We start from the raw sequence: 24,603 nt of genomic DNA, 5'->3' as shown, positions 1-24,603 counted from the left end.
TCTCCTCTCTCCTCTCTCCCCACTCCTCTCCCTTCTCTCCTCTCCTCTCTCCTCATTCCTCTCTCCTCTCCTCTCTCCTCTCATCTCTCCATTCTCCTCTCCTCTCTCCTCTCCTCTCCTCTCTCCTCTCCTCTCCTCATTCCTCTCTCATCTCTCCTTTCTCCTCTCCTCTCTCCTCTCCTCTCTCCTCTCATCTCTCCATTCTCCTCTCCTCTCTCCTCTCCTCTCCTCTCCTCTCCTCTCTCCTCTCTCATCTCTCCTTTCTCCTCTCCTCTCTCCTCTCCTCTCTCCTCTCCCTTCTCTCCTCTCCTGGCTGATGATGTGCTGCTAGTGTTAAACAGGCCCAGTAATCTGCTCTGCTGTGGTAATCCCTGGATGCTCACCACTGTCATCGTTGCTGATGTGATCTAATCTAATCTAATAGGATGGGATTAGCCCTGTAGTTGTGAATGGGGATATTCCTGCAGAGCATCCCACAAATCCCTAGAGAGCATATTGTAAACATGTCGAGGCTGTCTGGCCTGGCCTGGGTTCAACCCCACACCCTGGCTATGATCTTACCCCCGATTGAGAAAGAGAGACAGAAGGAGGGGAGAAATGTGTGAATCAATGTGTGCTTTCCAATTTATTTTTTCTGTTCTTAGTTTTTCTTTATTTATTTTCATCCAAGCCGGTATAGTGCAGTCTCACCTTGTTCCCACACAGTTCACAGAGTTCAGATGTCAAAGCTCAGTTCAGTACAGCACATACCAATATTTTATATATATATATATATCTCCAGCTGACCATGCTGGGGGAGCACTTTTACTTTGTTTACAATAGACTCTCTCTTTCTCTATCTCACACGCACACACACACACAGTTTCTCGATATGGACACATGGGTGATAGTAGACTTTGAGAGTGTCCACAGAAAAAGTTAAAGACCACACACAAACACACACACACACACACACACACACACACCACCAAACACAGCCCTTGTGTAATCAGAGGTTCCAGAAGCTCCGTCCTCACCCTGACACGGTGGAGAGAGGTTACCTCAAGTGGTTTCCGTGATAAGGACAGGCATGGTAATGACAGAAGACAACTCTGCGTCTCTCTGTCTGTCACTATCATCCTCTCACACCTCTGCCCCTGTCTTCCACCCACTCTCTCTGCCCTTCTGCCACAACTCTCAACTCTCTCTCTCTCTCTCTCTCTCTCTCTCTCTCTCTCTCTCTCTCTCTCCCCCCTCTCTCGCTCTCTGTAGCCTTCTCCACGCAACAGCTTAAAAAATAAATAAATCCCCTGAAGATAGCGAGGTAAATTAAAAGCTGGCAGGAGCATCTCAACATTTGCCACGGCACACCTTTAAGCAACGCCGCCCCCCACCCCCACTCCCCGCCTCCCCGCCTCCCCGCCTCTGCCGCTTCAGAAGTGAGAGGAACCGTCACAGCATTTTACATGCTGCTACCAGGCATGTGTGTGTGTGCGTGTATGTGTATGTATGTGTATGTGTGTGTGTGTGTGTGTGTGTGTGTGTCTGCAGTCTCTTGCCTATCCTCACACCTTAGAGTTTCTTTCCCCCCCCACCCCTCCTAACCTCCTTCTCCCCTCCCCTCCTCCTTGAGGTGTGAGGGGAAAGAGCACGTCAACGGTGAAATCAAATCGCAAACCCCCCCCGCTACTTATTCATACACACACAAACACACAGTATACATAGACACACACACACACACACACAATATTTTTAAGATCCACATTTAAACTTGTATAACTTTACAGATCAAACAGAGAACCGTACGCATGCACACGTGCAAGCACAACACACACACACACACACACACACACACACACACACACACATGTGCACACTACTCATTCACACATACACATCCACACATACACATCCTTCACTTTCACACATACAATACTGCTCACAGCTTGAGGAGGTGTTGATGGATTAGACATCTGGAGTTGGCTGAGAAGGCGTGAAAGAGGAGAGGAGAGGTGCACGCAGAGAAGTGCAGAGAAGTGCAGAGAAGTTGAAAAAGGAAGAGACAGCGAGGCAAAATCTCCAACAATGAAGAAAAGAGAGAGTGTGAGATGGAGTTGAATGCGGCCGGGGAGCGTGGTGGACGCAGCCAAGCAGAGCGTAAAGGGAAAAAGAAACAGAGACAAGGAAGAGTGATTTGGTTCGAGGAGCGGGGAAAGAGAGAGGAAGTGGAGAGCGCCCAGAGAAAAAAAGCCCAGAGAGAGCGGCAGAGAGAGAGCGAGACAGATAGGGGGAGAGAGAGAGAAGAGTCGAGAAGAGAAGAGTCGAGCAAACAAAAGAGGAGAAAAATGACAGGCCAAGGGATGGCCTACGACTGGTGATCCCAATTTCTCCTGGCGTCAAGAGTTCAGCATGATTTCCATGCTGTTACGCAGGGATATGTGGGCACTTCCATATTTTCTTGACTAACCACGTTGGATGGCTTACGTCTCCACATGTCAGAGATGTAATGAAAGCGCAGCAAGGAAAGCTGCTCCAGTCAGCAGCAGTGGTAATGGGATTTTACTTAACTTCACGGGAACAAAATTCGGGCATTCGCATGTAGGTCGTTTCCCCCGACATACGAAAAAAAAAGACTTGGTTGTGAGTTTTATATGCTGCACAGTAAATCCAGTGGAATATTTTCAAATACATCAAGGGGAAAAGACTGAAATTTGAAGTGTGTGTGCACATGTGTGTGTGTGTGTGTGTGTGTGTGTGTGCACGTGTGTGTGTGTGACAGGGAGTTCGGTGGGAATGGGATTTTCGAATAATATTCTGGGAGAGGGGCAGAGTCGCTAAAATATGAATTACATTTAATAACTAAATGTACACCTAAAATCAGCAGCTTAATATAACTGAATTACATCACAGTACACCACTGACTAAACGGGGCATAGTGAAGGCTTAAAGGCTTTAACTGTCTGCTGTTAATGTCCTAATTAAAATGTTCTTTAATAAAGGTCCGGCCCCTTTGGTTAAAGGCCAGCTTAAATGAATCTTGTTATCTTTGCAATCCAAATGACGATTGAGTCATTTTGTCGTATCAGTGTACGGAGCACTCAAACCCTAATTCACTCAGTTACTTAAAAATCCAAATTGCGCTCACTCAGGGCTCCCCGCACTTTTAAAGTCAGCGTATTATTCTTTTTCTATTTTTGCTCTCTTATCTATTTATACACAGCGGACCATTTTCCGCCTGCTGCATACTGTTCTCCTCTCTCCGCCCCCTCTAAGTCTGCCCGCCCCTCTCTTCCCTCCCTAGGTGTCGTACGCACGGCCAAGCTCCGCCTCCATCCGCGATGCCAACCTGTATGTGAGCGGCCTGCCCAAGACCATGACCCAGAAGGAGCTGGAGCAGCTCTTCTCCCAGTATGGACGCATCATTACCTCTCGCATCCTGGTCGACCAGGTCACAGGTATCCATGGGGCAGCACTCTCCTTACACACACACACACACACACACACACACACACACACACACACACACACACATACACATATACACACTTAAATACACTCCAACGTATACACACATCTACTCAAATGTACACACACACACACACACACACACACATATATACCTAATCAAATGTGCACTCCCAGCACTCGTACTCATACTGAAGTACTCACATGTCTATGTCCCTGTGGGTGGTTATGTGTGTGTATTCGTGGTGGTAATCATACCGTAGTGAGTTCTTTCATGCGTCTTTAGATAATTCCCTGTGTTTGTGTGCGCCCAAAAATACCAGCGTTTAGCACACTCGCCTGCACGCTTGCTCGCACCCTTATGTTTGTTTGCGCTCACCCAGGCTCTGAGTGTGTGTGTGTGTGTGTGTGTGTGTGTGTGCTATCCGTCTACGTCTCTTACATGCGTGGCATGTAAGTGCACACGTGCTCGATTACACATTCTACCACGTACAATAACACATGAATGAATCACAACCGGCTAATTGTATGGCGGTGGATGCCCCCTGGGCGTGTCTCTGAGATCCATTTCAGTGGGCTGTGCGGGTGCCTGCGGGCGGAGACCTGCTCCACTGTTGTGAGCAATGTGTGTACTGATGATGCAGAAACAGCTCCACACTGTACAACACTCGCGTTTGCCTAAGCTGAATAAATCACTGCTGGCAGGAAAGTACATGCCCGTGGGCAGGGAAGAGGAAGAGGACAGGAGGAGGGGAGGAAGAGGAGAGGAGGGGAGGCGAAAGCAGAGGAGAGGAAAGCTGTCCCCTCAGACGGGGGGGGGAGACAGGAGGAGCATGGGAGAGGAGGAGGAGTAGGGAAGGGAGTAGAGGGAATGGGAGAGGTGGAGGAGTAGGGAGGGGAGTAGAGGGAATGGGAGAGGAGGAGGAGAGGATGGGAGTAGAGGGGAGAGGAGAGGAGGAGGAGGAGAGGATGGGAGTAGTGGGGAGAGGAGTGGAGGAGGAGAGGATGGGAGTAGTGGGGAGGGGAGAGGAGGAGGAGAGGATGGGAGTAGTGGGGAGGGGAGAGGATGGGAGTAGTGGGGAGGAGGAGGAGAGGATGGGAGAAGAGGGAGAGGATTGTTTTTGATGGAGGAGGAGGAGAGGGGAGGGAAGAACAAGGAAGAAGAGAAGAGGAGGAGAGGATGGGAGAAGTGGGAGAGGATTGGTGTATAGGGGGGAGGAGGAGAGGGGAGGGAAGTAGAGGGTTGAGGAGAGGAGGAGAGGGTGGGACTAGAGGGGAGGGGAGAGGAGGAGGAATTGATGGGATGGGAGAGGAGATAAGGGCAGGGGTGAGACAGGGAGAGGACGAGTGTGCAGAGGAGATGAGTGGAGTACAGAGGTGAGGAGAGGAGAGAAAAGATAGCTGAGCGAAAGAGAGAAGGGGAGGGGATGGGAGAGGAGAGGTGAAGGGAAAAGGGAGGGGAGGAGAGAAGGGGTTAGGCAAGGTGAGGACAAGGGAGGGGGGGAAGGAAAAGCGGGGACGGAGGGAGGGAGGGAGAGAGGAGGATGATATTCAGGCACGTGTGAGGCTGGAGGAAGGGAACAGTGTGGAGCTGCAGGAGAAGTGAAGGGGGGAGGCGAAACGCTACGTGGAACAGAAAGAGAGAAAAACAAAAGAGACGAGGGCAGAAAGAGCAATAAAGAAAATGGAGCGGGGAAGGAGACACGCCGAGGAGAGGGCGGAGGAGTTGACGAGGGAGACGGAGGGAGCGGGGTCGGAGCGGCAAGCGGCCATAAAAGAACAGCGGCGTGGAAAAAAGGAGGCGGTTACCGCGGCTACTGAGAGAGGACGCGGCGGTCACATCTCCCCGTCTATTTATCTGCTTAACTAGCAGACCTGTCGTGCCACCGGGAGGCCGCTCCCCGGGGGGGGGGGGGGGGCCTCGCCGTTCCACAGCACAGCACAAAGGCGCAAAACAACAAACAGGAGACGCCACAGACAACACATCTGTTCACACTGCAGCCTCGTCTCTTATTTTAAACCTGCCCGCTCGGGGGGGCCATCCGGCCATAAATACACCCAGCCCCGGCAGCGATGGCCATGGGAGACGGCGAGGGGGTGACGCATCCACCCGAGCCCGGGCTCTTAAAAAGGAGCCTCAATTATTCATCACGGCGCCATTCTTGACTTAGCACACCGTCCGTTTTAGACCTGAGCGTTCTCAAGAGCAGCTAAGTGCTCGTTGGACCTGCGTGTACCGGCAGAATATATTCACAGGCTTTGCAGAGAGGCAGCCGCCCCCCACCCCCCCAAAACCCTATCACTAAGACTTTGGAGGAATATAGAGGATGGGGGGTGGATTTGTGAGTGGAACATGGAAAGGACAGGGATAGGGGAAGGGAGAGAGGGAAACGAGGACGAGTGAGATTAGAAGTGATAGAGTAGCACACTGTCTTTGTAATGGGGAGATAATCACAATATTGTTACAGCAGAGGATCGGTCGCACAAAAGAGTTAGGATGGTGGCATTAAAGGAGCAGAGAATCTCAGAATCTAATAGGGAGGAGTGATTCATACCGAAGTAATTGGAGAGTCTGTCTATACTTAGACGCTATAACTACCTGACTGCGGCTCACAGCACAAATGTACTATTTCCTGCAAATAACATTTTCAAAGCTGACTACTGAAAATAGTCACGATAACTACAAAAATGCTTCCATTCAAACATGCTTCCCTCCTTTATTTGACATGCCTCAGCTTATTCTCTCATTCTCTCCTTGTTTTTTGTCCCTTATACCACCGCAGCAAACACATTCACAACTACTTATTCCTATATTGGTATATTGCAAATGCTATTAATTGTGTTTTTATTTGTAAGGAAACGGCTGGGAATACACTTTAAATTCCCTAATTCCCCAAAATGTACCTGTGCAACACACATTGTTTCTTAACCACCCTTAATACCTAAACAGACCTAATACACATTTCTTCCTTTAGTGTGCATTGACACATACACCACACTTTGTGTGTGTGTGTCAGTGCGTGCATTTGCGTGAGTGTGTACGTGTATGTGTGTGCATGCATACATACTGTGTTAGACACACTCCAACACACTTCTTCCTGTTACATACACATACACAGAGGCTTGCAGACACACACACACACGCACACAAACACACACAGACACACACATGCATTCTACACACAGACTCCTGGACGTCTCCCCAGGAGGCTAAAGGATCAGCAGGAGAAATGTTAATGACCAATTAGATGTTAGAGTTGCCGGTGATTAAGAAATACAGAAGATTTTAGGGGGACCCTGAGAGCACTAAGCTGGCATCATCAACTCATCTTTCTCTTTTCCTTTCTGCTCAAAGAAACACACACACACACACACACACACACACACACACAGGGACACACAGGCTCACACTTGTTTCCCCAACAACGAGCTTCTGCCTGTAAATTAAAACCCTGCAGTGAGAGGCAGAAAATCGTAGTAAAAGAGAAAATGATCCTTAAAAAAGATGCAGTGGACAGAGACGAGGATACGGACTACGTGCAAGAAGACAAAAACAGGAATGTGCCCGGAAATAGCCGGAGCGCATAGCACGCGATGGAAACAACAAACTTTCTCCGGGTAGCGTTGGCAGATGGGCGGATGATCCTCGAAACCCCGCACGGCGGAGAACAGGAACACCATGTCCGTTCTCCTGATGACCCCCGCTCATCAGTAGGATGAACCCTGCATCACTCTGCTGTTCTCCTAGACAAGGACGAACTTTCCGGCATCACGGCTGGCGTCACTCACAGTCAGAGGCAGCCCGAGTAAAAGCCTTTAAAGCTGCCAAATTGCCCCAGAGAGTCAAAAGAGTGAGCACATTGACTTGACAAGGATATCTCTCCATCACTGCACCACCCCCACCAACCCCCCCCCCCCTTTCTTTCTCTCCTGCTCCCGCTCCCTATTGATTCCTTCTGAATGGCTAAGCATATTTTGCCTCTTTATCTGTGCAAATAGCGCAGAGCTGCATTTCTCTTTCCCCCCTGCCTGTCTGTCTAACCTTTGGGGAAGACTGCCGGCCCCCCCCCCCCCCCCCCCCCCCCGACAGTCGGCATGGAGGGCCGTCAATGTGAAACAGATATAATATCAATGGTGGTCTTTTTCTGGTACCCTGAACGAGACCTGCAGGTTCACGGCAGTCAATACTGTCGATATACAATACTGTCGCCCACATGATCAATGATGAGCACAAGTGTATTGATCTGCGAGGTGACCTTTCACCGACCTTGCTCTCCTGTGTTATCTCCTTGACGTTTCGTCAGGGGCATGCCCTGGCTGAAAACAGGGCTGTCTGTGTTCAAGAGATATATTTAGGCATGCACAAACACACACGCACACACACATACACACACACACAATATAACACACGTGTGTGCTCACCCTCACGTGACTTTTTGCAGCGCAATTTATATATGTGTTTCGTGCACCTGGCTGCACTGCAGCAACATTTCCCCGTAGAATATCTCCTCCATTTCAGTTTGAGCGGTCTTCCCGGTCCTGAATTAAATAATGGATGTTCCCACTGAAAGCCTTCCAAATCCCTGGTCCCTTCCAGTGCTTCCAGAGTAAAGGAATTGGAAGAAAGAGACGTTTCCCCTTTAGACAAGGGAGCCGCGGCCCGACAGTCCTCTCATGTTGTCTGCAGACGAACCACCACACTGGAGAACCAAGACAAATAGCGGTCGGGGAACAAACTGCCATAGAAATATAAATAAATCTATCAAATCTGCTCCTGCCAACCTCCATTTCAGAAATGGCTCCTGGATAAGGTGCCGTGAAAACATTGTGAGACAGTTTGAGCAGAGTTTTATTTTATTGAGATTAATGTATTTATTTTTTGTGTATTTCTTCTGCTTCTGTTTGCATTAGCTGCTCGGTCTAATGTCTGTCTGCCGGCTCTATGGAATCACAATGGAATCACATCGTATGATTCAATGTTGTCTCCCGGGTAACCTTTCAATACAACGTCCCGTGTGGTATTCTGTGTTCTCTGGTTAATTGGTCAATTAAATCAATGAACCAATATAGTTTGTTAGATGCAGTGGAAGGCCCCACCCAAACGTGTACTTGCGCACTTCTGAAACGTACACTTAGGCACCAGAAACATGATACCAGACAGATGGCCGAAACGCGGCGTTGACAGGGGCCAAAGTGCAGGGCGCCGTCACTCTTCAAAGCCGTTCTCTTCTCTCCTCGCTGCCTGTTCAATCGCCATCTGTAGTCAGACTTACTCGCCTTGCTGAAAACAAGGACATTGCTTTGCTTTTTTTTTGATTGGATAGCAGCAGGAGCAGGCGTTTGTCTTTCCCTCCTGGCCATATTATAAAACTATTAGGACAGCAAGTTAAATCAGCGTTTGATAAAGCTTGCCCACCATAAGCCAACCGAGAAAGCAGGAAACATGAAATGAAACAAAGGTACACCTAAAACACACACACACGGAAGCATCCAGGAGGATGGGTTCCGGTGCTGGGGAAACAATAAGTTGTCATGTATGCATGTGTGTGTGTGTGTGTTTTAATACGTGTGTGGTCGCCTGTACGTGTGCATGTGGGTCTGTGTGATGGTGTGCATGTGGGCTGTTTCATCAGCCAGGTCCCTCATCCTCCCTGTCCTCTCAAAGGAGCAGTCATCTCTGCCAGTCTGTCACTGCTTTGGCGGAAATGAGACCAGGTTCTAGAGGCTTTGTTTGGCAGCACAGTAGCGGTAAGAAAAGCACTGGTTCCTTTCATCAGCGTCGTCCTTTAACCCTCACCTCCGAACATTCTCATCTCTCAGCTCCTTCCCTTTGTGTTCCTCCTCCCCTTCCTCCTCGCTCCCATACTATCCCTTTCCTCCTTGTCTTGGCCTGTCAAGGTTCTCCTGACCTTTTCCCTCATCACCAACTTCTCTCTCTCTCTCTCTCTCTCTCTCTCTCTCTCTCTCTCTCTCTCTCTCTCTCTCTCTCTCTCTCTCTCCCTCGCTCTCTCTCCCTCTATGTACACTTATGTTTTCCTCTCATTGTGGTGGTGCCTGTGGTGCTGTGTTATTAGTAAGGCAGTCGGTGTGTGCTGGAGAGAGATAAGCGCAGGTAGAGCGAGTTACATAAGCCTCCGCTGATTATTATGGAGGAGAGCGAGATACAAACACGGTGAGACGAGGAGATGGAGAGAATGAAAGAAGTAGAAGAACAGAGTACGAGAGAGGGAGACAGTGAGGTTGAGAACGTTTTGCGTTGGCACATTGTGCGTTAATATTACTGCTACGGCTGCCTGGCTGTTGATAAGTAGACAAGGCCTCTTGAGCAGGTTGAAAGCAGCATCTTTGGGTTGGAATGAGCTGGCAGCTTGCCTCCGCTGATTGCCGGTCTGTTTTTCGTACGCCATTTTGAAAACAACAGAAAAACCCTTCTCCTCGTTTACCATGTTAACCGCAACATGGCGGAGGTGCTTGAACGCCCAAATAACTAGCACTCTCGGGGGCCATCCACACGGAGACGCTTTGTGGTTTAAACGCAGATGTTTTGCATCGTTTTGGCCGATCGTCCAAACGAATCCTGTAAACGCATTGCTTGCAAACAAACTTTTCTGAAAGCTGGTCCCAGGGTGAAAAAATTCACAAACGAAGCCCTTGAGTGTTCGTTTTGGACGGCTAATACGCATACTTGCGTTTCGATGATGTCATCGCCACACCGAGCGTAACCTCTTGTAACCCGTGACGACGTCTCATAACAACAACAATGGCAGACTACATGCTCGTGTTCCTGCTGGAGAAGATATTGTGCCTATTAGGGTTACTATCGCAAAATATTATATATATATATATATATATATATATATAATAATATTATATTATAATATTCTATCCTTCGCTACAGGAGCCATCGTCATGTTCTTCTCATTCAGTTTATTTTCTTCTACTGTATTTGTATACAGCGGTCAAGCTTTATGCGCATGCTCCGCCTCTTCCTCTCCGTTTCCGGAAACAGCGCCACCTATACGCCTGGAATATGAAGTAGCGTGTTGAGTCGTATTGAGATGGATCCGTTTGGACGCAAATGTTCTTGATACGATGCCAGGGAAAACGGGGGGAAAAAAGATCGTTTTGGTACGTGTGGACTTGGCCTCACAGTACCCTAACCAATCCACTTACTGACAGGTGGCCAGAGAGTAAAGTCAAACTACCCTTCATATGCAGCTCTGGTACAGCATAATACAGCATAATAACACAAAACAATAAGTGTAAAACCCATAATTTAAAGGACGTTCACTGACAGAGAGAGGGATGCATATACAAATAAATATAATCTAAGTTGGTAGAAGGATATATTAAAGTGTAAGGGTCTGAAGACCTGTATGTATTAACAAACCTATGTCACACAGCGTTTAGATGAGAGGTTTCGCAGGCGACATGTCAACTCCCTCTTCACCTCCATCCCTCCTTCATACATCCCTGACGTCCACACTGAAGGACAATGCATTTATAAAACCCATCTCTACACACACACACACACACACACACACACACACACCCTCTTAACACCACAATTAGTCATGGGAAATCATATACGGTCATGGACCTCTCTATTGCTCTTTTCATTCTTCAGGTATGTGTGTGTGTGTGTGTGTGTGTGTGTGTGCTGTACGTGCACATGCCGCCTCATCCGTATGTCAAGTATTTGTCTAGAGGCTCTTCAGCTAGTAACTGCTTAAGAGCAGCTGAAGGCCAGGCATCTGAAAGCATTAGAGGGTGACTCCTGTGCTCCCAATCCCTCGTCTGACCTCTCCCTTAAAGCCCATGCATTAGAGGAGGTGAGCGCAGAAGCTATCGAGATCCTAACCTATCATGGAAAATATAATCATTGATTTTGTACATTTAGATAGAAGTCTCATACAATCAGAGTCATTTTGATGTCATCAAAAACATCTTAAGTCACAACCACACTGCCCCTCGATGTTCAGTGGCAATGGTTGCCACTTCTGAAACATCTCATATTTACATCTCCAAAAGATCTGTAAATATGTAGATGGGAGTAGAGTAATACTGGCTCCCTTCCTTACTAAAATCCACATGCCCTAAAATCAGTCATTCAAACCCTGAGCCTCAGCTGCAGTTTTCATACAACATAGTGGGATCTAAATGGGCTTTCCTAAAGGTTTCTTCATTACGGTTATTGTTCATAGCAGACATTCATAGCGCATTTGTATGTGTACAATTTTGTCATTCAAGTTAAATTATCGTTGGGGCGATAAAGGACATTTTGGAGAGGGATAAGCTCAGGTAGACACTCTTTCTACCTCATAGTTACAACAGATGCATGCACATTTCAGGGAATCAGTGGGGAACCAGCTAGGAACAACATCATCTGCTGTTTCCACTGTACAGATCCCTCCAGGACTGTCATGGTTCTGCTGTAATTAAAACGCACAGGTTGACGGGAGAGGAGCCATGCAAGGAGAGATGTTTGAAAGTCTGTCTAGCGGAAGAGAAAGAGGTAGACACAACAGAACAGATACACATGACAGGAGTAAAGCAAGGACAACAAAGGCACCCAACAGAATAATGAAGATGCAGTCAGAGTGAACAAGCAGTAGCGTACATCAGACATTGAGAAGGGGCTTTGGTAGGGATACATTTCCTTCCCCCAAACAGTTCTGTAGTCATGAAAGACTGTAAGGTTTTGTTTGTTTTGTGTTGTTTTTCGCCACACAGACGTAAACAGCAATGATGAACCTACAGTGCTAACCATAACTAGTAACCCAAACCTTACCGAATATATTTTGCTCATCCCTATCCTTCCACACAGATAAGAAAGATATAACTCATTGCCATTAAAATATATTGTTATAAATCCTGGCCATCACTGAACGGCTGAGAGGGGAGCTGGGGTGGAGAGGGGAGATGGGGAGAGGGCAGTTCTTTGAATAAGTATTCAGGACCACAAGACTAGCCAGCAGGATGGGTGGTTTGTAAGAGAGAATGTGGAATAACAATAAGGAACAGGGCTTTGTGTGTGTGTGTGTGTGTGTGTTGTGTGCGTCTGCATCCGTTTGTGTGTGTGTGTGTGTGTATGTGCTCATGTGCTCATATAGAGACAGACACTTCAGACAATCATGCTCAAACACAAAATGTTCCCTCCCTCCCTTTCTTTCATTTGCTCTCACATACATGCTAGTGCACTTACTCACATGCACGTGTTGACCGTTAACACACACACACACACACACACACACACACACACACACACACACACAGTATTATGTAAATAGTCTCTTCAACAGAGTGCTGCTGTCACCGAGCGCCCATCCTTTGGGCCATCTAGGCAGCCTCATTAAAACCAAGCACAGCATCCATTAATAGATACCAGTACATGCACACTTTAACATACACACCAACATGTACGCACACACACGTGCACACTCACACACACACACCAACAAAGACTTCCCGGGAAGCATGTCTCTCTAAATGTTCCTCTCAGGTGGCAGTCAAAAAGTATATCTCCTAGGAAACCAGTTTTCATGTCAGAGGGAACAATGGATAGAAACTGTGTGGCTGACTGTGACTGAAGCTGGGGAAGAAACACCGGACCGTGCTGCTCTAAGACGTTGCAATGCCTGGACCAGATCTTTCTTGGCAGCCCAGTGTCTCTATATCTGTATATCTTTAAATCCCCCACCATCCACATACATGATGCGATAGATCAGTACATGTGTGCATTCCGCCCATCTGTCATTGTGCTCTGCTCTCCCCATCTTGAGGAACGTGAAGGTCCTCAATTCATGAGGAACTGATACCATTGGAGGTTTGTGTCCAGTGCTGCATGTGTGTGTGTGTGTGTGTGTGTGTGTGTGTGTCCGTGTCTGTCTCTATATCTGGGTTTTTACGTCCCCCACCATCCACACACATGACATGTGAGTAGAGCACATGAGTACCGCCCAGCTGTCACCGCACTCTGCTCTCCCCACTGCGTTCCCCTCAAGCCCTGTGAAGTAAAAGTGGTGTGTGTCTTTGTGATGTGCTGGCCCCACAGGTGGCTCCCGGGGCGTGGGCTTCATCCGCTTTGATAAGAGGATAGAGGCCGAGGAGGCCATCAAGGGCCTGAACGGGCAGAAGCCGTCCGGCGCCGCCGAGCCCATCACGGTCAAGTTCGCCAACAACCCCAGCCAGAAGACCAGCCAGGCCCTGCTGTCCCAGCTGTACCAGTCCCCCAACCGCCGCTACCCTGGGCCCCTCCACCACCAGGCCCAGCGGTTCAGGTGAGGAGGCGCTGGAGGGGAGAGATGCAGAAAGGGTGGAGGGAGGGGCATGGATGGAGGCGGGGTGGGGGGGTAAGTGGTGGGGTTATTGTATTGTTTAATGTAAAAGTGAAGGTGATGTTCTCAATGCATTAAGGATGCGTTCCGTTGAAAGTTTGCGTCTGTTATACCTGACTGTTATTTCCAAACGTGACCATTATGGGGATGGCACAGGGCTGTATGAAAGCCAGCGGTGGTCCTGTTCTTGTCTGGATAATCGGATATGTCGTTTGATCTGTTCAAAAAAAATATCTGACTTCAACAAGGTTGGGAGCTTTCGGATAAATTGGTTATGGCTGGGATCAGTGGGGAGTCAGGAGAAGTCATTATGTTTGATGCCATTATCTCCAAAGGTAATTCCAATATATGTCCATTACGCACGAAATGGAAATAATTAATAGTTAATGGCTATTAAAGGCTCCATGAGGAGGTTGTCACTATTTGCAACCGTCAATTCAATTTGAGTCCATTTGTATATGCTGTTATAGGTAAATTACACCATCTGTGAAAGATTGGCATATGTTAAAAATAATTCCAAATGTTCCAGGTGCCTGCCTGGTTCCTTCTGATCTCAAGTAGAATATAATCTGCATGGGGATAATCTATAGTACAGTTAGTATTTGTCCACAAGTCCCCACCCTCAAATATATACAGCAATTTGATGAAAAATGCCAATGAATATTATAAAATGATTTAATTATAATATTAATGATAATAATAGTGCGTATATAATAGAGGGGACACTGCCTGATTTAGAAATGTAAAGAAGCCGCAGACGTTGTCCCACTGCTGGTAAAGATGCAGATAGCTATATGGGTAAAACCAGACTCATGCCCTAGTCTGTGAAACTGAAGTCAGGCTTCCTCTGAAGCTTCCTCTTATAAGCATCCATTTTGTCCATTTGGAGAAACACAAGTGTTCCTTTTGAAGGACAGGTGTAAAGAGACCACCTTGTGCACAGAGAACGTGTGTGTTGTCTGAGGGAGGAGCTGTTCAAGAGAGACTGTGGGGTTCTGTCTTTTGCCTTCTTCCCTATCATCTCTGCCCACCGTCATCCTCACCATCATACTCCATGCGGCCGTACTCAGGCAGCCGTGTCTCGCCTGAGCAAAAATATTTATTCAGCTATAAATATTTAAGATGTTTATTAAAGAAGAGACGCTATGTTTCCTTCTCACCCGATGCCTCGGGGCAGTGACTAATAATGTGTTTTGAAATGGACGTGCTACATTTCACGACCAAATTAAGCTCATCTAATAAAGCTAACCTTTTTGTCACCTTTAGAAAACTAGTTTGGAGTAAAAAAAAATATGTCGCCGTTGTGTGGTTGTCTGTGTCTGTGATTGGAAGAAACCACACATATTTTACTCGGGTGATAGAGAAGGGTTTGATGGTTTAATGGTTTGAGTTATGTCTCCACAAGATGGTAGAGGGGTGAACAGAGCTAGTTTCAGTTGTGCTTTTGAGACTTGTAATGCTGCATGGGTACCACTTCTCCTCCTGACACATTTCAGTGCTTTGCTCTGAAGCTCTACAATCTCACATCAAGGTAAATTGTCCTCACTTTGAGTGGGAAGGACAAACTTAAATCCACCAAAGAATTGGATTCCAGAACTATTTCTGGTTTACCAGGCATTAAGGTAGTATCTCAAGCCATCAATTTCTTTCTGAACACATTTTCGCCAAATATTTGCCATATATTTCTCATGATCACTCATCACTATTTATTCCAGGTTACTCAATCAAAACACAATTCATTTTACATAACATAAAGACGGAAGAAAGTGAAAGAAGTGTTGATTGTGAATTACCAAGATCTGATGAAACGGTGGGGGGGGGGGGGTGGGGGGGGTGGAGGGGTATATATATACTTTTAGATGTTGAGGTGGAATAACAAGCTTACTCCATTTTCTCCCCCCAACAACACTAAGCTAGTCGTGCTGTTTACTCCCCATCAAAGTCAAGGCTTGGATGGTGTTTTTCTGGTGGAGCCGCTCTCCCGGTGTGACACCTGAGCGATGTAGCGGGGCTGTGTGTCTGCGATACGCCAAGCCAATTTATGGGCACCGCGGGAGAGCCCGCGCTCCCCATCACAAATCATAACCTCCAAGAGCCGTTTGCACCAGCTTTGCCTAAGTTCAAACATAGTCTAGTTAAAAGGTAGGCGTTTACCGTTTACCCATGACTCAATCAAAACGGGTGGCGCCACACAGGCTTGTTTTAACGTAGTGCTTAGTAGTTGACTAATATTGACACCTTAACCCTAAGCAGGTGTAAATTGTGGCTGCGGGTGACAAAAAGTAACCATCGAAAGCAATATATATCATCATTTTGGGGGAAACTGGCTAAGAATGCACTGCACATAGCCCAGCAGCCTGTTTCTACACAGGCTGTGTTGGTTGAACTTTGTTGTTTGACAACACAAAGCTATTCTAGAGTATGGGAGCACAACAAAGCATTCAGTAAAGGCGGACTGTGCCATGCGAATCCCTGTCTACCTGTCTTTTCCAGCACTTCCTTCTTTACACCGTAGCTTGTTGTGGATTTGTTACAACTTGGTGGTTGTCACGTTGAAGCAGCAACAAACTGCTGAACTAGGTTCAGCAGTTTAAGTTGTGACATTAATTACGAATTGGGGATGCAACCGAATATCGGGAGCTGCTTGTTTGAAACTAATTAGTGGTTACTAATGCCCTGCCCCGGAGCCTTGCATTAAAAAAAAAAAATAGGGGCGTAAAACACTCTAATGGTCGAATCTGATTCATCTGACCAGACCTATCACCAACGGTTCCTCTATCATATATCCTATATTTTAGTACATAGTCAATGATGCTTCATCTATTTCGACTTTGCCAAGGTTCAAATGCTTGACAATAATAAATTGCTGGGTTTCCCACAGCTGTTTATAGCTGCTTAATGACCAAACACATTTCACAATATCGACAGTGCGCACATGCTCGTTCATGTCAAAATCTGCATTCAATTTGACACAAAACATAGGCTATTATTAGCCTTATCTACTATAATGGAGGCTTATAATACACCATAATGCATCTATTTAATCAAATAGTGTCTGTTCTCTGTGGAGACAAAGATCTGATTATGTGCGGTATGACGATCTATCATTAGAAATCTCCACCAATAAAGAAAATATAGAAGTGTTAGTCTGACTAAAAACTTTAAATACAGGTGAATGATGTGATTCAGCGTATAGAAAAATGGGTCACTTTTCAATTTAGCAGAACAACGAAAATGTGAGTACTGACAGCGAGAATCAAACAGTATGCAAGCACAAACGGTATGATATGACAGCTGTCGTTGACACAGACGTTTTCTTCCTGGCATTGTTTAACATCCTAGACTACTTCTTCAACACACACAATTTTCCCTGACACGACCATTCAACTATTAAAGATGAAGTTGACTAAATGTATTTCTGTTGAAGATTCAAATCGTTGAAGATTCAAGATCACCCCTAAAACACTTGTTAGACACACTCATTCGTAAACACTTTTGACGAGAGGCATGACTTCTACATACACAACACAAGGCAGACATAAAACTTAAAATACTAGTCAATGAATTGATATTAAAAATAATTGCATCTCTACACTCTCTTCATACTAGATTTGTATCTACACTACAACATGTAGTCATCATGAGCCCAATAACGGGATAACAATCGAGAACATGTACATGCATATACATCGGTAAACTTAAAGATTCAAATGAAACATGAAATATTGAAATATTTGAAATATTTTTTTCAATTAAAATTGTAACAATACATTTGTATACTTCAGCATTCTTTAGGTGTACGGTAGAGTTTTGCTCTCACAATCAATGAGTGACTAAAGACCGAGAGCAAACCTCAGGGACAGCCCCAAAGGAATTAGTCCCAGGTGGTGTTAATTATCCTTGTTAGTATAGCAAGGGGCCTCACCTGGAACAAATATGGCCAATCACAAACAGCGCACAACTTTTCAATCTAGGATTTCACTAGGGGTTGCATTGCCCTTGTGTGTGACTGTTAACGTCGAACATCCAATACAGTCTGTCTGATAAGCACACGTAGGCCTTGGATATGACCAGGCAATGTCCTGTCCGCTTGGCTTGTCCCTTTTAACACATGAAGCATAATCCACTCACACACACAATACACCTCTCAGCCCTAGGTTTCAGCTTTCTTCCAATGCTGTTACGTTAACTAATGACACAAATTAACAAATTAGCCTTATTATATCCAGAGCAGGAGCCAATTTTAATTAGAGAGGCACGGAAAAATGCAGGAGACAAAAAAACGCTGTTCCACCGTATTAATGTGCATGGAAAGGCAGCACAAAAGCCCTATTGTTTATGTGGAGCTCGGAGGGGCGGTGCAAAAAACAAGCTTGAGATGATTGCAGGGTGAGTGCCTGTACGGGTGTCAAAGTGAAGCAGATGTTGGTCCATGAGTGTGTGTCTTTTGTACCTCTGTCCGTGTGTGTGAACAATGTGTGAGCTGCAAATTACATTCATGCATGTATGAAATGTGTACATTTGTAATTGTGTAAGTACAGGGCCTGCATGTGTGTTTGTGTTTGTGTGGTATGTCTGGTCTGTGTGTATATGTATATTTGTGTGTGTGTGTGTGTGTGTGTGTGTGTGTGTGTGATAATTCTTGTTCCGGTGTATCTGTATATTTGTATGTGTGTGTGTGTGTGTGCATGTATGTTCTGGTGTAAGCCTGTGGCTTTGTGGCAGGTTGTTTTGCTCTGGCCCATCAGCCCAGCGGCCAGCAGATGTCTTGTTGCTCCCAGGGCCTGAAGCGTTTGTCCTCAGAGCCTCCACTCCAATTGACTCATTTACCCACAAAGCAGCCGGCTCGCTCCCTCCCCACATAATAGGCTAATTACTACCTTAATGAGTCGATATTCACGTCTCCACTTTTACTTTGTTTCCTGGTGTTTCCCTACTACTGGCAATTATACTAAACAACTAAAATACTGATAGTATAATACTAATAGTGATGTGAAAATGGTGGTCAGCTAAAAAAAAAGTAGTTTCTAAAGGGAATTGGACTTCTCATTAATAAAAATGACAATGCCTTCATACATATGAACATTTTGCAATGATCTATTATATGTTCAAACAAACAATATATATATCCATAAAAAGAAAGCCTAAAGGTTAAAAACTACAAAATTCCACATTTAAATCCCATTTTTTGGATCCCAAAGGATTTGCGAAACATCTTAAATTACAACAGACTTATGGAGTGTGAATAAGAGAATCTCAGGATACCGAATCAACTTTTATTTTAACTGGTTTTAAATGTGCCACACAGCTCCGAGTTGATGCCTAGAGGAGAGGAAAGCCATTGACCTGCTGTTGCTCAATAAGCCGTGCCCTGTGTCCATTAGCCCGGCAGAGTTAATAAGACATGAGACAGGCCAGCGCCTTGTGAGGAATGAAGGTCATTGAGTCACCAAGCAGACTGCATCCATCCACAAGACCCAAGGTTTCATCCCCACTAGGTTTTTCATAGCCAAGTGTGCTCCCACGGTCACCCACACGCAAACAAACACAGAATAACTACTTTACTTGTGCCAGCTCACACCAGTGAACACGCAGACACATTGCATCTATCCTTGCCAGCAGGGATGGCCATTAACTAGCGCGTACATTTGATTTGACCGTTGAGCACTTAACACATTTCCCCGGACCAGTCCAGGCGTGCATTCATAAATTCATGACTAGTTAAACATTTGGTAAATGTTTTGTCCATTTCGTAGCAAACATACAAATCCGCCATTCACTCTTTTGCTCACCATCATTCAAACGCCAAACCATTACACTGACAGAACTCTTAATTTGATGTCCTTTGAGGTGCAGTATTTTCTTTGTCCAGTTGTATTTTTCATACAGTACAATATGAATTGATAGTCCTACTCTTCGGAAATACATTTGTAGTTAGAATCTCCCTCCACCTCGAAATGCATCTGTGTGCTGGCATCAATTGTTTTGAAAACAAATGCTTTTTATCCTTCTGGGCTACATCTCATAGATGTAGACAAGTGCCATGCAATGCTAATGCCCCCCCACCCCCTCAAAAAATAACCTACCTTTGCCCTACTTCCACCACAGAGCACTAGATAATTTGTTTTTGCTGTCTCGTAGCGAAACTAGCGGTGCTCCGGTTGCAGAATCTGGCTAGCCGTGGGCCAGTCTAACAAGTGTCTCGCTGGAAGTGGGCTACTGTATATGTGTGTAAAGTGATGACAGCAGATAGTACCGACCCAGCAGGCATTCTCAGCGTAACGGTCCACTTATGGCCAGGGTTTGTTTGATTCTTGAGCGAGGAGGGCCATGCAGTTCCTACTGGGACGTAGAATCAGTTCCATTGAGTGCCTCGACCATCTGCCCACCATTAACCCCAGAACCCTCCTTCTCTTTACAGGCTGGACAATTTGCTTAATATGGCCTATGGCGTAAAGAGGTAATTAAAAACTTCGACCGATGCCAGCTGTCCATGTTGACTCAATGATTTTTCAATATACATTTTTTTCAGTTCCTCTTTTTCTTTTTTCCATATATTTAATTTTTACGTTGGGTTTTCTTGTGCCTTTTGACAAGTGACATTGCATCTGAAAATGAGGTTAACTTTTTCTTTGGTTCCTTGATTTGTGATCGTGGTTGTTTGGTTTGCCTTGGTTGTTTTTCTCTCCTTAAGCTTGATTCCGTTTGGAAAAAATTTCCGCCACCCAAGGCGCAAAAACCAGAAAACAATCTGTCTCTGTTTTTGCAGCGGTGATGAATTTGCTTTGTTTTGATTATGACAAGTGCCGGTGTTGTTTGGGGTTTTTGAATTGTTTTTGTCTGTACTGAATGGGGTTTTCCTTTGTTCTCTGGTGTATAGCTCTTGATTTCTGGGCGTGTTTGATTTCTCCAGGATTCAGGTTCCCCTGCCTTGCCTCCACAGCCCAGACATGAAGCCAGGTCCCCTTAAACCATTCCCAGAATGTCTGTAAGCTCATTTCAAATCGAATTCCCCCCTGAACAAAAAGCTACCATGGTCTTTTGGGTTAGATGTATACTCAGACACATTATGTTAAAGCGGGTCGTCTTAATAGCCCCCTGCCATTGACGTAGCAGAACTGAACCCCCTTATGTTCCTATTGGGTAAGGCCGGTATGGCGTGGCTTGAGGAGGTGGGCCTGGATCCCTGTCATAAACCAGCTGTTTTCCCCGGCAGAGAACTCCTGCCTTGCTTGGCTCCGCCCGGTTCCGGTTTTATTTTCCGTTTGCCACCATTTATTTTGTTAAGTTGTCGGCCATGGATGTTAAAATGACCGTTGGCGGGCGGGTTTCAGCCTCTTGTTGTTGTTGTGGTTGTTGTTGTTGTTGTTGATTTAATGTGATGTGGGTTGCATATCTTGCATGACGCAATGACCAATGAGAACCGCCATAAGAAATAGGTTTCAAGCTCATACATACAGGAAGAGAGAACAATAGGTTTAGTATTAGTAATTGCAAATTGCAAGCTAGTAAAATAAGTTATAGTTTCAGTTTGCTTCAATATAAAATGGGATTTATACATCCCCTATATCCTATTGAACACTAGATGACCCCACTCCAATGTAGCTGCTGCTCTATTCAATCTTTCCACTATCATTTCCAAAGGGCCAAAATGACCATCCGTCTCTCCTGAAACAGATGATCGCAAAGCATGTGATTAAATTCCAAGTGCTATTTATGTGATCAAAGGCTCTTGTTTGCAAGGTGGGCACCCAGAGAGGAGAGATGTGTTGAGAGCAGGAAGTGGAATGCTACAGAAAGGATAGAATGGATAGCTGGTCAGCTACGCTGTTGCTATGCAACCCCCCTGGTTTCCCCCTGTTGCATTCGGATTGTGGATGGACTAGCTATTATGTATACAATAATATGCATGCACACACACATTCACACACACACACACACAAACACACAAACATACACGTACATCATTTCCATCATGTCCTCTGCGGCACTTTGTTAGTGAGTCTCCGACTCGACCCTAAATCTCCACACACGCCGCAGCTCCTGCATGCAAATGACCACAAGGTTGTTTTGGAGCACAGCGGGAGGGCGCGGACGTAGCGGAGCATGCTAGACAGGAGCCTGACGTGACCAGACCCGCTAAGTTATTCAGCCGGTGCTTCGACACACTGAGGAGAGTAGCAAAGCCCCTCATGGCAGGACAAAGGAAACGCGGAGAGAAAAAAAAGAGAGAGATTCGAGAGACACACAATAGGACTTGAATTTTGAGGAGGGAAAGAGCAGCAGCTCAAGCTTAAGTGTGGTTTTGATCGTAAAGATGTAATGATGACTACGATGCTGACGTCCCATCCCATGCCGCTGATCAGATCTGAGCGAGCGCAGCCAGCACAACAGGAGACCTCTCCAGGTGGAGTCAGCAGTCCTGGGCTCGTGCGCATTTAGCCCCCCGACCACAGCCGCTGGGAGTATATTGTACAAGACCAAAGTCATGCCGGGAAGGTTGCAGTTATCTCCGGCCATGTAGAGAGAGAGAGAGAGAGAGAGAGAGAGAGAGAGAGAGAGAAAGAGAGAGAGCGAGAGAGAGAGAGAGAGAGAGAGAGAGCGAGAGCGAGAGAGAGAGAGAGAGAGAGAGAGAGAGAGAGAGAGAGAGAGCAGACGATAGATTAGTGTTGTAATGCTCCCCGGGTTCTGAATTGGAAGAAAGAAAAGGTCCAGCGGACAACAACTGCGCAGGGAGCGGAAACACATTCTCGTCCTTCGTTCCACCCGGCCGTAAAGGACTTCCATTTTACACTCAGCCCTGCTCCCTCTCCCCTCCGTCCCTCTTGCTCGAGAAGGCCCCTCTCCCAGACAGCTGCTGCAAAGCGGAACTCTCAGTGCGCACCATAAAGCCTGTCACCTCCCCTGCAGAGCCATGGCGGCCCACTAAGACAGGAACCATTTTATCTAATTTACCTTTTACTTAAAAGCAAAGCGGGTGTGTTCCCCACCCCCCCGCCACCCCCCTTTGCCTTTTCTTTAATCGGAAAGGCAATTAAGGGAAGTCATCGGAGGGTTTGAATCTCTTGCATCGTAAGTAAAAAGGATGAGATTATGAGGTGAATGAGAAAAGATTTAGCAGGCTGCGTGGCGCACAGTCTTTGATGAATTTCTCGAAATGGTTTTATTCACTGACTTCCTGCGGTTTAGCTCCCAAAGGACGAGAGAGTGCACAGGAGGGAGGGAGGGAGGGAGGGAGGGAGACCGAAAGAGAGAGAGAGTGGGTTGTGGAGAGGGAGAGAGGGCGAGAGTAGAAAGAGCTACCTCTGCATCTCCCAAATACTTCCCAGAATGCACTTCTCTGATTCAAGAATGAAGGACAGCAGTGAGGATTTAACAAAGCCTAACATGAACACATACAAACAAAGACATTTGTACATAAAGTGACATATACACAGACACATACAGACACACGTACAGCCAACCCACTCACTATCCAACTCATTCATTTTTTGTTGTTTTACTCCAAATAATGTGTGTTATGCATATTATTAGTACAGCTTGAGCATATTTTGTTAAATCTTTAAGACCGTAAGATTCCCATAAGAGTCATGAGGATATTAAACAATATCAAACCATGACAGTAGCACATTTTTCAAATTCCTATAAGTCAAGTTCAGGAGATGTAGGCCTTCTTATATTTTAATCAACCAACTAAAACATTCTTCCTCTTTTCCTCCCTGTCCTTCTCCCTCTCCTCCTGCTCCTCCCTCTCCTCCTGCTCCTCCCTCTCCTCCTCCTCCTCCTCCTCCTCCATCTCCCTCTCCTCCTCCTCCCTCTCCTCATCCTCTCTCTCCTCCTCCTCCCTCTCCTCCTCCTCCTCCCTCTCCCTCTCCTCCCTCTCCTCATCCTCCTCCTCCTCCTCATCCCTCTCCTCCTCCTCATCCCTCTCCTCATCCCTCTGCTCCTCCTCCTCCTCCTCCCTCTCCTCATCCTCTCTCTCCTCCTCCTCCTCCTCCTCATCCCTCTCCTCGTCCCTCTGCTCCTCCTCCTCCTCCTCCTCTCTGTGTCTGTTCTATGGTGTTGTGGTTCTCCTCCCAGGTTCTCCCCCATCACCATTGACAGCATGACCAGCCTGGTGGGCATGAACATCCCGGGCCACACGGGGACCGGCTGGTGCATCTTCGTGTACAACCTCTCCCCCGACTCTGACGAGAGCGTGCTCTGGCAGCTGTTTGGGCCGTTCGGCGCCGTCAACAACGTCAAGGTGATCCGCGACTTCAACACCAACAAGTGCAAAGGCTTTGGCTTCGTCACCATGACGAACTACGACGAGGCGGCCATGGCCATCGCCAGCCTCAACGGCTACAGGCTGGGCGACCGCGTGCTCCAAGTCTCCTTCAAGACCAACAAGACGCACAAGTCTTGAGCCAGTGAACCGGTGAAACCAGTTTGCACCCCCCTCCCCCCTCCTCCCCCACCACCACCACCACCACCACCCCACTTCCATCCCCAACTTGGTCCAGTCCAAACACCCCCCTCCCCTGTCCCCCTTCCAACGCCTCTCACCCTAAACCCCTCACCCCCCACCCCCCACCCCACCCCAGAACACCCTTCCTGTCCCTGGTCCCTTTCGTCACAACCTTCTATTGCCACTCTCTGACAGCCATCCGACACAGCAAACTCAACCCCAAACTTCAACCCCAAACTCAACGCCAACACAGAGCAACCGATTAAAAAATCATCAACAAATTGAACTAGAAATGGCTTATATTATAACTTTGGACCTATAAGCCAATGTTGCCTAAGTATTACAAAAATGAAATGATGAAATGTGTCCATA

General features: G+C 46.6%; 1 protein-coding gene across 3 annotated transcripts in view; it reads left to right on the top strand.

Annotated features, from left to right (window-relative positions):
* elavl4 (ELAV like neuron-specific RNA binding protein 4) overlaps positions 1-24,189 on the top strand; it is a gene marked incomplete at both ends in the record, with an annotated part of 70,937 nt that extends 46,748 nt beyond the window's left edge. For all 3 annotated transcript variants that reach the window (XM_084473082.1, XM_084473081.1, XM_084473080.1), the window contains 4 exons: positions 3,281-3,434; positions 13,499-13,724; positions 20,203-20,241; positions 23,862-24,189. In XM_084473082.1, the coding sequence (XP_084329208.1) occupies positions 3,281-3,434; positions 13,499-13,724; positions 20,203-20,241; positions 23,862-24,189 (747 nt within the window). The remainder of the gene's footprint in view (positions 1-3,280; positions 3,435-13,498; positions 13,725-20,202; positions 20,242-23,861) is intronic.
* Between the last annotated feature and the right edge of the window lie 414 nt (positions 24,190-24,603).

The sequence above is a fragment of the Micromesistius poutassou genome, assembly GCF_964030765.1.
Source record: "Micromesistius poutassou genome assembly, chromosome: 9".
NCBI classification, from domain to species: Eukaryota; Metazoa; Chordata; class Actinopteri; order Gadiformes; family Gadidae; genus Micromesistius; species Micromesistius poutassou.
This window is presented reverse-complemented; position numbering and strand designations above follow the sequence as displayed.